Raw genomic sequence first — 13,032 nt, 5'->3', positions numbered from 1 at the left:
TCCTTTCCTTTTTTGAATTATTGTATGATATTTAGTCATTCCAGTCTTTATTGTATTCATCTCTCTTCTTTGCTTTTTGTTTCTCATCCTTCATACCATATCCTTGATTCTGAATATCTTCGAGGGGCCCATTTGGATACCTCATATTTTGTATTTGGATTTGGAATTGAGTTTTGAATACAAAATGACAGTGTTCTAAAAAGCGCTGGGCGGGCCTGGGCGGCTGACTGACCACCCAGCGCCCAGGCGGCACGTAGGCGTTTTAAGGCGTTTTTCATATTTTTTTAGATATTAATATATTTTCATAATATCTTGCATTTTTTTATATAAAATATAAATACTTGAATACACAACAATCCAAACCATTTTATGCATAAGCACTAAACATTAAATAATAACAAAAAGTCAAAAACATAATAAGAAATTAAGCATAAAGTACTTAATAATTTAAGTATTTAACAATACAACACAAATCCATGACAAAAAAAAGATTAAAATCCAAGCACTTTTTCAGTCTTCACCAATCATTGTCCTCTCCCTCCAAAACCAAGACTCTATCTTCATCTGAGTCTTCAAACCCGCCCCGCCCAGGCCCACACTCAGCGCCCAGGCGCCGCCTCATCGCCTGGGCGGCCGCCTAATAACGCCTAGGCGGTGAGACCGCTTTTTTAAACTAAAAAAAAGCGCCCAAGGCATGGGCGGTGCGTTTTTTCTCCGCCCAGCGCTTAAGCGGCCTGGGCGGCCGCCTTTTAGAACAGAGCAAAATGAATAGATCCACAAGCTCATGTTGAGGGAGGCAGAGAGGGAAGGGGGTACTTCCTACTGCAGTGGAGAGGTTGAGGAGCCAAGAGGGTGAAGGAAACTGCCAGATCCGTGGATTTCCAATTACTCATTTCCACAGCTTATTTGGAAATCTGACTTTTTTCACTGTCAGTGGCTAATTTGGAAGTCCAAGGATTTGATCCGGATCCAAATCACAACGCAAAAAGGGCTGCAAATGTGAGAAATCCAAATCAAAATCTTCTCGGCATCCAAACGGGCCCTAGGTTTCCATTTCATGTCTTAATCTTATTTTCTCTTTCTTTTATTCCTCATCTGAATCTACTTTATTTCTTTCTTCTTTCCAGCCTTGATTAAACAAATGTGGATGGTATTTGTCGCTTCTTAAGTCTGGTGTTAGATCCATTTCATGAAGCTTCGGTGCATGATAGGCCCATCCATCTTTCGGTGCATGATAGTAATAAAGTGGGTGGATGACAGTAATAAAGTGTGATAGGCTATTTAGGGACTTGGTGACGATTTCATTATTTTTATCACTCTAGGAGGATTAGTTGAGCCCATCATTCTCTTTGCCACTATAGGTGGCAATTAAGGATGTGGGATTAGGATTCGAATTATGGAAAAGGCAAGGGTTTTGAAATGGGTGGAGAGAAGGTTGTGGGATTAGGGTTCGATGTAGGGTTTTAATGTGTTTGATTATGGAAAAGGCTAGGGTTTCAAATTGGGTATATAGATAATTAGGGTTTGGGGTGGGGTTTAGTATTTTCGGTGGCTGATGCCGGATAAGGCAATAAGTCAAGGTCTCAGATTCGACATTGGAAGGGAGAGCCAAAAGAGAAGTACAGAGAGTAGAGAGTCGAGAATTAGTCTAAGGTCTCAAGATCCAATAGCAAAAGGGAGAAGCGAAAGAGAAGAGAAAGACAATGGGAAATTAGGGTTGCAAATTGTTGAGAGCATACCTCATCTGGATCTTGATCCACTTTGCTCTAATACCAAGTTGATCTTTATAAACCATTTGCGTTCAATTCATATGGAAGATAGATGGAAGTTAGAAGAAGAAAATATGAGTATTAAAAACCGAGGGATATCTAATCTCTCAAAAACAGGATCAAACTCGATGTGCAACCAATGACAAGATGAGATGCAAGAAACACAAGCACACAAAGAAAACACAAGATTTACATAGTTTGACAGTGTGCGTACATCTATGGGAGGAGAGTCACACTATTTCGATTAGGGTTACAAACTCTCTCCTTTTTCTTTCCTCTCATTCAAGAAACACCCAAAAAAAACCTGACGCATGTAACCCTAGTATAAGGCTTATATATTAATGATTTACATAAAATTACTGAAATGCCCTTATAGCAGAAACTTGAAAATTAAGTTTTCCTTTCGGGGTGTTGTGCCGAAAACCCTGGCAACTCGATCCATATGTATGTCATTGGCCCACTAGGGTGATGAAATAGTGCCTAAATCCAAAACATCTGCACAACAAAGAGAGAAGGAGAGCAGAAAAAGAAAGGAGAATGATATTTGGGATGCTGAATTCCAATCTGACAAATTCTATGCTTCGTGTATAATTCATTACAATATATGCCATTAGGGGTCCATCTACGATGGGCCCCATCCTAATAATGGAAATGTAGGGCGGGCCCGTTTGGATACCTCATATTTTGTATTTGGATTTGAAATTGAGTTTTGAAAACAAAATGAATAGATCCTCCAGCTCATGTTGAGGGAGACAGAGAGGGAAGGGCGTACTTCATAGTAGAGGGGAGAGGTTGGGTGAAAGAAACTGCTAGATCTGTGGATTTCCAATTACTTATTTCAACAACATATTTGGAAATCTGATTTTTTTTCACTGTGAGCCGCTGATTTGGAAATCAAAGGATTTGATCCGGATCCAAATCACAACACAAAAAGGGCTGCAAATGTGAGAAATCCAAATCAAAATCTTCTCGGGATCCAAACAGGCCCTAATGGAATTATGCTGAAACAATGATTTAAATCTAAAACTGTATAAACTCTAAACAAGTGTAACAGCTGAATCAAGTAAAATTATGATGTTTTTAATTCCCTATGGATCTCAAATATGTTTCAATGTTGGATATGTATTTTAAGCCTTTGAGGTTAAATGCCGTATTCATATATTTCAGTTCCATGTTATATAAATCATTTTTGTAGAGCCATTTTTGACACATTGGATCTTTCGAGAACATGATAACTCCATTGATATGGGCAGGCAAATGGAAATATGGGGCACATCCACTGGAAAGCAACAAGATCTGATTGAGATGCTGGATGAATGGTAAATTTTCGTTTCTTCTTTTTATGTTATACTGTTGGATCTCGTGCTTATTTAGTTTTTCTTCTTTTACACTTGTTTCTAGGTAATATACTTGTTTAATTAGGGATATATAATTTTTTTTTATTTTCTTCACATTTAGGGCCGATAATATTCGAAGTAAGTTTGGGAACAAACCTTTATCGCCATCCGTATATCTTACTGAAGCCGAGCCTTTTCTGGAGCAGTATATGAAGCGCAGTCTAGCGAATCAGGCTCTAGTAGGATCTGCTGGAAACCTAGTTAGGACTGAAGATTTCTTGGCTATTGTTGAAGGAGGCAGGGATGAAGAGGGCGATCTTGATCCTGCAGGGAGGGCTCTACCTTCAATCCATGGTCCCACAGTTATGGATACAGTTCCTAAAGATGAGGGTCTTATCATATTCTTTCCAGGTAAAAGCTTTCCATCACCCAAAGCTATTGTAGCCCTAGTTATGAATTCCATTCGGGGATTCCGGAACGGAACCCCCCTCTCCTCCCAAATTCCGTTGCGGCTGGAATTCCGCCCTGTTCCGCCCTATTTCTTTTATATATTTTTAATAATTTCTGATTTTTTTTCATATTTTTAACTATTAAAAAAATCAATCGTTGTAGTGGAACGAAAAGTTTCGAACGAAATGCCGAACATAACGGACGGAATGCCGAAATGTTCCGTTCCAGTCACCAAAACGAAACGGCGAACGAAACGGAATTGATCACTAAGATTGTAGCTGACATTTTAGTTTTTGAAACATGTTCGTCTGCAAGAGTACCAGTTTTTACATGCTGCCTTGCTGAGTATATCAGTATCATCTTCTATTTGCAAGTGTTTTAGTTTGGGCTGGATTAGTCTACTTTTAATTAAGCAGTTACATACTGAACATGTAATCTTAGGATATTTTTCTTTTTATCTAAAGATTCTAAACAGTAGTGTTTTGGTGGTTTCTCTGTTTCTCATGTATATTTGCTTGCTACAGTGTTGGAGGTCATTGTGTGGTGGTTGTTTTCTAACTAATCTAAACTCTGCTCAATAATGGATTCTGTTAGTGCTATTATGCCACAGAGGAGTCCATATTTCTACTTAATGGTATTAATGTTTTCTAGGGATTAAAATATAAGTTCTTTGTCTGAATAACATGCTGAAAGCGCATTTGCTAATTTTTGGTGAGAACTACATAGCATTTGCAAACCTAAGGTTGAAGGTGGTCTCAATACAAAGTCCTTGAAGGGCTTCTGTATTCATAATCTGCACCAAAAATCATACTTAAGGCATTCTTTCATGAAGTCTCGATATTTGAAGGGAGAGCTTCTACTTAATGGTTGGCAACGCATGGTACTTGAAACTTTCAGAGTATTCGATATTGTTGATTCTTTCGTATTTTTTTTCTTTGGGTGTTGAGGCAAGGCAGCATGTTCTTGTAGTTTTATTTCTAATATCAATAAAATTTAAGGGGGCTGGCCCGGGTTCCTAGATAAATTCTGGGATATAAAAAATCCCACAAGTCATAAGGATATACCTATTTTCACTCAATTAAGATAAAAGGGTATTAGGGATCGTGAGGAAGCAATCTCACGAATTCCTTTACTCTCTTCTCCGTTCTTTTCTCTTATTTTCCTTATCTCTTTCTCTTTCTCTTATTTTCACGAGTTCCTTTGTAACCAAATCTCCTCTTCCTTATCTCTTTCGCTTATTTTCAACTGATAATAATCTTCATGGTTTTCCGATATCTTTTATTATCTAATTTGCTTCTGGAAAAGTTATTTATTTTCTAAAACTAAGTGTCACAATTTTCATGATGTTTGCCTATTCTGAGATCAGTTCTTTATTGCACTGACAATCTGCAGCATTCTCAAACACCATATCTCTGACTGCCGTTTTACATCTCCCTTTTCAGGAATACCAGGTTGTGCTAAGTCTGCACTATGCAAAGAAATACTGAGTGCGCCAGAAGGATTTGGAGATAACCGCCCTGTACATAGTTTGATGGGTGATCTTATCAAAGGTGCATGCAAATTCATAATTATCAATTCTTGTAGTATGGTGTTACTTGAATTTTCTTCTAAAGTTTGCATTGGTATAGACTAATGTGGGAAATGTTAAAAAATTTAGCCCAATGAAATGCTAGCTTGCAATTTTACATTAACAATAGTGGAAATTGCTTCTTAATGGCTCGTGTTTGTGTTCACTTCTATATATGAATATCATTAGTAATCTTGTCATTCATGCCTTCCAAGCATTTTTGTTTTCTTATTTGGATAATTTATGACACCTTCCATTCATATTGGTGGAATGCTTTTTTGCAGACACACTAGGTCTCTAAAAACTCTTATCTTGGCTTAAGAATCTGTTCTATTCCTTTCATATTTTGTACACAGGGGGACTCCTACTCCCCTCTGCTTGTAAGGATCTCAGTATATGAATATATTGTCAATTTTCAAAAAAAAATATTGGTGGAATGCTTAACAATATAACGCCGAACACCCTTTGTTTCTGCTTCCATGGTGATGGTTTGACTTATCAATCATGGCCTATAAATAGAATGACTAGTTGCAGTTTCTACAGTTAGTTTTTCTATGCACCTTGAATGTGATTTTGTAGCCTTGAGATGCTCCAGATCAAAGCTTCTCCAAATATTGAAATGCTTTTCACAAGGCTGTGGGAAAGAGAAAACTAGATCCTATGGTTTGGATTTTGCATGCCAAAGAAGTAAAATCATGTTCTTTTGTCCTAGCTTTTTTATTTGGAGCTATACTAGTAAAAATGCACATGCGGTTCAACTCCGTGGGAAAAATAATCATGTGATCAGTTGCTACCATGAACTTAAAAAGATGATTACTTGACGGATAAGCGGACGAGGAGCAAAATATTTCGGATGTTGCGAACTAATTAAACATCAAAGTGAGTATCGTTAGGGTATATTTAGATAGGAAAAAAGATATAATATCTTGACATTCGAATAAATTTTAAGAATAAATTCAGTCATTTGACATCATGCTATTGTAAGAAATTCTTCATGAGTCCTCATCTTGCGTGAAATATTTCAGAATATTCTCATCAAGACATAATATAATGCATATGAGACATGACCAAACCTTTTAATAAAATTAGATATCTTTTTTGAACTGTAACAAGCATTTTATTGCAACAAGCACACATATAAGGGGGAAACAAAATGGGGTGGGATGCCCGTTACAACCATGGTTTTAAATTTCGAACCATGGTTTTAAATTTTGACTGAAATCCTGTCGGATTTCGGTCAACACCGAAACCGAAATCCGAAATTACCGAAACTTACCAAATTTCGGAAATTTCTGTAATTTCGGCGAAATTTCAAAAAAAAAATAAATTAATTTTTTATCCCTTTACAAAATTTCAGCCGAAATTACCAAAATTTCGGCCGAAATTTTGGCCCAAAACACAGACATCTCGAGCCCCTTGCCGAATTTCGGCCAAAATTTCGGGATTTCGGCTGAAATTTCGGTTTCGATGAGGACTAAAATTAACCCCAAAACCGAAATTTAAAACCTTGGTGACAACAATACCCTCTATCCTACAAGGACTGATATTAGTTTTGGTAGGCAAGGAGGACTGATATTAAGAATGCATAAACCATTCAAATCCATTTCACATAAACAACCCACTGTAGAAAAGCCCTGGGCTGTGGGACACGACTGGAAATATAGAGAAGCTGGGCTGTGGGACACGACTGGAAATAGACAAAAAGAGTGGAAGAAAAAAACCCAAGATTTTGCCTTTAGTCTCAGATTATAAATTTCACTGTTAAAAAGGTTAAACAAGTGAAAGGTAAACATTTCCTCGGAGAGCCCTTATGATTCTTTGAATATTGTTGCTCGGCTGCTACTAATAATGCTCAACTATGATACCTAGATACAGAAGTGGAAACAGACAAGGGAACGAAGATATGACTCGGCATTTTACATAATCTATGGCATAGATACAGTTATGTGTATCCCATGTCATGAGATAAGGCACAAGATATGTATAACTAAAATACAATAAAACTTAAAGCAGAAATGTAGAATTAACTTAGAAGATGAAACTAATAATAAATTTAAATATCATCCATAAGACTCAAATACTCAAACTATAGTTGCACATGTGTGACACCAAGCAAAAACAACATAGTTAATTCGAAGAGAGTGAGAAACATGATAGTTCCATGAAAATAGAAAATAGTTCCATGAACATAGTATATCCAAGAAGTATCCGCTATGAGGATTGGTATCATGTCAGATAGGAAACATTAGGCCTACACCAGTATCGTTATGTCATAGCTGCTCAAGACAATCTCCATTGCTTTGCCTTTCTATGGTACAATTGACTCAACAATCAACACTGTCTGTATTTTACCTTAATCTACCATATATTGGATGCCAAGTACTTCCTTTTAGTTTACCGGATGTATCTAATTTCGCTAGGAAGTTACCGGGTTTGAAAGTGAAGGAGTGGGGAGATTAATGTGTTTGAAGGTTGATGAATATAATTAGGGCTTTAAAAGGATGAGAGGTAGCGTTATGTTGCAAATAGATTGGATGGTAGGATTAGGATTTCAAACAGAGTGGATGCTAGGGTTAGACTTTCCAACAGATTGGATGCTAAGATTAGGGTTTTGAAAGTAGAGTTTTAGGGTTAGGATTTGTGATAAGAGAGATAGAGTGAGAGAGGAAAGGGTTAAGAACATGAAAAAAAAGGGATTTTGTATGGGGTGAGTTGTGAACCCCATGAAAGCCCTCTCTTTTATTATATATAATCTCGCTTTCTCATATTTACAAGAAGGCCACTTAGAAGTGATTAAAAAAGATGTCTATTATATATAATCTTGCTTTCTCATATTTACAAGAAGGCCACTTAGAAGTGATTAAAAAAGATGTCTCATCTATGCATAGTAACACTAATAAACAACGCCACGAAATCACACCCTTTTATTAAATTGATGGTAGATCACTAATGGTTGCTCTAGTGTTGTGATCAAGACAGGAATCATCGAAGTCATCACTAAAAGCAAAGAGAAGAAGGGCTCAACTTGGAGCAAGTCTAGCCTTGGTGGTCATCCTACAAGGATTGAAGGCTCAAGGAAACCACATGCACAAAAGCAAGATAGAAGACTCTTCCGAGTGAACATCTCATCCAAGTGCCCAGAAGACAGAGACTCAAGAAGACTCAATGTTCAAGTAGTGTGTAATTGAGTCCTCTTGGCATGAAGTCATTTGCATGAATCCATGTTTTCAAAACCCTTTAAAATGTATTTTGACAAACTTATAAAGGTATTTGAAAACATAGGATAAGAGCCCAAAGACCTTGGCTCAAGACCCTAAACTTTTTATTTTGCAAAAACAGATTTTAAAGACAGGGCCAGTCGACCGGGGTATCCCGGCGACCGCGGAAGGGTTGCTGGAATCCCAGCAATCACCCGTCAAAAGTGGGCCGGTCGGCCGAGGCCAACCCTGTCGACCGTGGAAATGCTCCTTGAATTTTTGTAGCAATTCAGGAAGGTCTTGGCGGTCGACCGCCACTGGCTAGGTCAACCGCGGATGTTCAAAATTCAAAATTAAAAAGAAGCGCCCGATAAGGGCGGTCGACTGTCCCCGTCTGGCAAAATAGCCGTTGGGGTTTGCGCGACTTTGTTTTTCTTGGCCTAAAATTTACAGTTTTGCCCCCAAACGGTAATAAATGTACTTTGGCTATTTATACCCCATCCAAGCCCATCCAAAGAATCTTTTGAACATTCATCTTGCTAACCCTAGAGCTTTCTCTCTTGAAAACAAAAAGATTTCTTCTTCTTACTCTTGAGGCATTTATTCTTGCATTTACTTCTTGTCAAGAGGCACTCCATAGGGCATTGATTTGCAATCATTAGGAGTGATTGAGAGCATTGAGTGTTTTGTATTTTCCTATCTAGAGGCTTGTGAGCTTTATCTTTTCTTTCCTTGTATTTGCAAAGAGGAGTTGTACCCTTTGAGGCGGTGTGCGACGAGGGTTGATTCCTTGGAGGCGGCGTTTGCAAAGAGGGTTTGTTCCCTTGGAGGCAGATTTTGTTGTAAAGGCCCGGAGATTCGGCTTGCAGAATCTCATTATAGTGAAGGAAAATCCCAAGGAAAAGACCAAGTACTTGGGTAGTGGGGTAGGTTCGTTCGTGACCGAACCACTATAAAATCGCTGTGTGGTCTACTTACTCTTCTCCCCTTCTCTACGGTATTTATTAATTTTTTTCCTCAACTTGAAATATTATCTTGAACAAGGGTTAGCATAATCTAGGTTTAAATCTCACATTCCTTGTAGTTTTTAGAAGAATTTTTAAATAACCCAATTCACCCCCCTCTTGGGTTGCCCTTTGGGATTTCAATTGGTATGAGAGCTAAAGGCTCTTGCTCGAGATTTTTTTATTGAAATCTAAAAGAGAAAAGATCCATGTCAACCTCATCTTCCTCCCAATATCATGAGGGTCAGTTCTCATTTAGGCCACCCTACTTCAACGGAATCAACTATGGTTGTTGGAAGGCCCGGATGAGGATTTATCTCAAAGGCTAAAATTTTTGCATTTGGAGGATTATTGAAAATGGGTATACCGAACCGACCACCGATAGTGAAACTTGGAAAGACACCGAAAAGGCAGAATTCACCTTGAATTACAAGGCAATGAATTCTCTCATTTGCGCTCTATCTCTGGATGAGCTTAATAGGGTTTCAACCCTTAAGACCGCAAAAGAGATTTGGGATACACTTGAAGTAACCCATGAGGGAACTACTCAAGTGAAAAAGACTAAAATTAATCTCCTACTTAGTGATCTAGAGTCATTTAAAATGAAAACCGGTGAGTCCGTCACCGAAATGTATACTAGATTTACTAACATCATGAATGAGCCGGAAGGCTTAGGTAAAGTCTTCTCAAACGAAGAGATGGTCAACAAAATTCTCCGGTCACTTCCGAAGTCGTGGGATCCCAAGACAACCGCCATTGAAGAAGCAAAATATGTGGAAACCATGAAATTGGAAGAGCTTGTTGGGTCCCTTATTACTTTCGAGTTGAAGATGAAGAAAAGGGAAGCAGAAGAGCAAGAGGCCCCGAGAGAAGATACGAAGAAGAAAAGTATAGCCTTCAAAGCTCAAGAAGATGGAAGTGGAAGTGAAAATGAGAAGGAAAGTCTCAAGGCTATGGGGGAAGATATCTCCCTCACAAGAAAGTTCAAGAAGTTTATAAGAACAAATAGGAGAGACTTCCAAAAGGAGAAGAGTTCAAGAAGAGAAAAAGAAGAGAAAGATGACGATGATGAGTTAAGATGTTTCCGGTACCACAAGCTAGGACATGTAAGATCCGATTGCCCCCTCAAGAAGCTTGACGAGAAGTTCAATAAGAGAAGAGGAAAGGACAAGAAAAAGACCTTTAGTGCAATACTCTGTTCTAAAAGGCGGCCTGGGCGGCCGCCTGGGCGCTGGGCGCAGAAAAAACGCACTGCCCAGGCCATGGCCGCCCAGGCGGCGCCTGGGCGCTGAGTACTTAAATTATTAAGTACTTTATGCTTAATTTCTTATTATGTTTTTGACTTTTTGTTATTATTTAATGTTTAGTGCTTATGCATAAAATGGTTTGGATTGTTATGTATTCAAATACTTATATTTTATATAAACAAATGCAAGATATTATAAAAATATATTAATATCTAGAAAAAATGAAAAACGCCTCAAAACGCCTGGGCGCCGCCTGGGCACTGCCTGGGCGCTGGGAGGTCAGTCAGCCGCCCAGCCCCGCCCAGCGCTTTTTAGAACACTGGTGCAATATATGATGGGCTTAGTTGCTCATCCGTAAGCGAAGAAAGTGATTCTGAAGTTTCTCACATTTGTCTCATGAGAGTTCAAGAGGACGACTCACCTAAGGAGGTAAATTCTCAATCATCTCTTAATGTTAAAATTAATGAAGAAGATGAAAGTGTTTCCTTTACTTATGATAATCTATATGATGCTTGTGAGAAATTTCAAGAAGCACACATTCTTGAAGTTTTCAAGAACATCAAGCTTATGAAGGAACTAGAAAAATTAAATTATGAACTTGAAAAATCTAAAAAGGAGTGTAATGCTCTCACATGTATAGTAAATGAACACAAAGTCTTGCTAGATAAAGTAAAAAATCTTGAAATTTTAAACCAAGACTTTTTAAAAGAAAATCAAGAAATATATTTGAACATTGAAAAATTATATTTGGAAAACAAGGAGTTGAAATGGGAAAATGAACATTTATCTTTGAAGTTCAAGTGTGGGAAAACAAAATTAGATGAGATACTTGACATGAAAGTTTCTTATGATAAGTGCGGTCACCAAACTCATCAAAAGAAACCTTCATACAAGAGTGATGCCCACAAACCCATCTCATTTGTAAAAGCTAGCACAACATATTCTCATTTAAACTATAATGCTAGCTCTAGAGTTATACCCACTTGTTACTATTGCGGAAAACTTGGGCTTATAAAATTCTTTTGCGAAATTAGAAAATCAAATAGATATATATGGATGGCAAAAGGTAATTCATATGAAACTAATCCAAAATGACTCAAAGAAATTTGGGTACCTAAGCCCAAGACTTGATTCTCTATTTTATAGGTATACTTGAGTTGCAACTCCACCTTGGATAAATGGTACCTCGACAGTGGATGCTCAAGGCATATGACATTCGATCCCTCCAAATTCTTTACTCTCAACGTGGAAGATCAAGGGACGGTGACATTTTGAGACAATGTTAAAGGAAAAATCATTGGTGAAGGTACAATCAAATTTAAAGGTATCACCATTAAAAATGTATTGCTTGTTGATGGACTTAGACATAACTTGCTTAGTATAAGTCAACTATGTGATAATGGTAATGAAGTACTTTTTAAAAATGATAAATGCATTGTTAGGACTTCAAATGATAACAAAATTGAATTTGTAGCAACTAGAGATGGTAATGCTTATACTTTTATGCTTGAAGAACTTGTATGTCAAAATGTTACTTGTCTTGCATATTTTGAAAATAATACATGGACATGGCATAGAAGACTAGGGCATTCTAATATGAAAATTATTGCTAGAATCTCTAGGATGAATATTGTGGATGGTTTGCCTAAACTCAACTATCTTAAAAACCATATGTGTAGAGCGTGTCAACTTGGTAAACAAGTAAAAGACTCATTTCAACCTAAGAATATTATCACTTCTTCTAGACCATTGCAACTACTTCACATGGATCTTTTTGGTCCCGTGAAGACATGTAGTTTTGGTGGAAAAAGATATGCCTTTGTTGTAGTAGATGATTACTCTAGGTTCACTTGGGTTCTATTTCTTGCTTTCAAGGATGAAACTTTTAGAGAATTTTATAAGTTGTGTAACAAGGTGCAAAGAGATAGAGGGTACCATATCAAGCAAATTAGAAGTGATCATGGAACAGAATTCGAGAATCATCAATTTGAAGACTATTGTGCAGAAATAGGCATAGATAATAACTTCTCAACCCCTAGGACTCCTCAAGAAAATGGTGTGGTGGAAAGAAAGAATAGGGTCTTACAAGAAATGGCTAGAACACTACTTCACGATAACATCTCTAAACATTTTTGGGCAAAAGCTGTAAATACAGCTTGCCATGTGATAAATAGAGTATTGATAAAACCCCACACTAGCAAAACACCATATGAGCTGTGGAAGGGAAGAAAGCCCAATATTAGCTACTTTAGGATTTTTGGATGTAAGTGCTATATTTTAAACATCAAAGACAATCTTCACAAATTTGATCCTAAGCAGATGAAGGGATATTTTTAGGGTATTCAACTAGAAGCAAGTCCTATAGAGTGTTCAATCAAAGGACTTTGACAGTAGAAGAAGCTATACATGTCAAATTTGATGAACAAAATGAGGAAAAGAGGGTGATAGTTGACCTAGATGA

The 13,032-nt window shown here is 37.6% G+C and overlaps 1 protein-coding gene across 3 annotated transcripts in view; it reads left to right on the top strand.

Annotated features, from left to right (window-relative positions):
- LOC143887641 (tRNA ligase 1-like) overlaps positions 1 to 13,032 on the top strand; it is a 104,839-nt gene that overhangs the window by 68,398 nt on the left and 23,409 nt on the right. For 2 of the 3 annotated variants that reach the window (XM_077391752.1, XM_077391754.1), the window contains 3 exons: positions 3,023 to 3,088; positions 3,228 to 3,517; positions 4,999 to 5,106. In XM_077391752.1, coding sequence (XP_077247867.1) covers positions 3,023 to 3,088; positions 3,228 to 3,517; positions 4,999 to 5,106 — 464 coding nt within the window. The remainder of the gene's footprint in view (positions 1 to 3,022; positions 3,089 to 3,227; positions 3,518 to 4,998; positions 5,107 to 13,032) is intronic. The other variant, XM_077391753.1, reaches the window with a different exon arrangement.

The sequence above is a fragment of the Tasmannia lanceolata genome, unplaced genomic scaffold, assembly GCF_043159265.1.
Source record: "Tasmannia lanceolata isolate RefF3 unplaced genomic scaffold, GAP_Taslan_0.1 ptg000012l, whole genome shotgun sequence".
Taxonomy (NCBI): domain Eukaryota; kingdom Viridiplantae; phylum Streptophyta; class Magnoliopsida; order Canellales; family Winteraceae; genus Tasmannia; species Tasmannia lanceolata.
The sequence above is the reverse complement of the archived record's forward strand: the minus strand, read 5'-3'. Positions and strand labels throughout refer to the sequence as shown.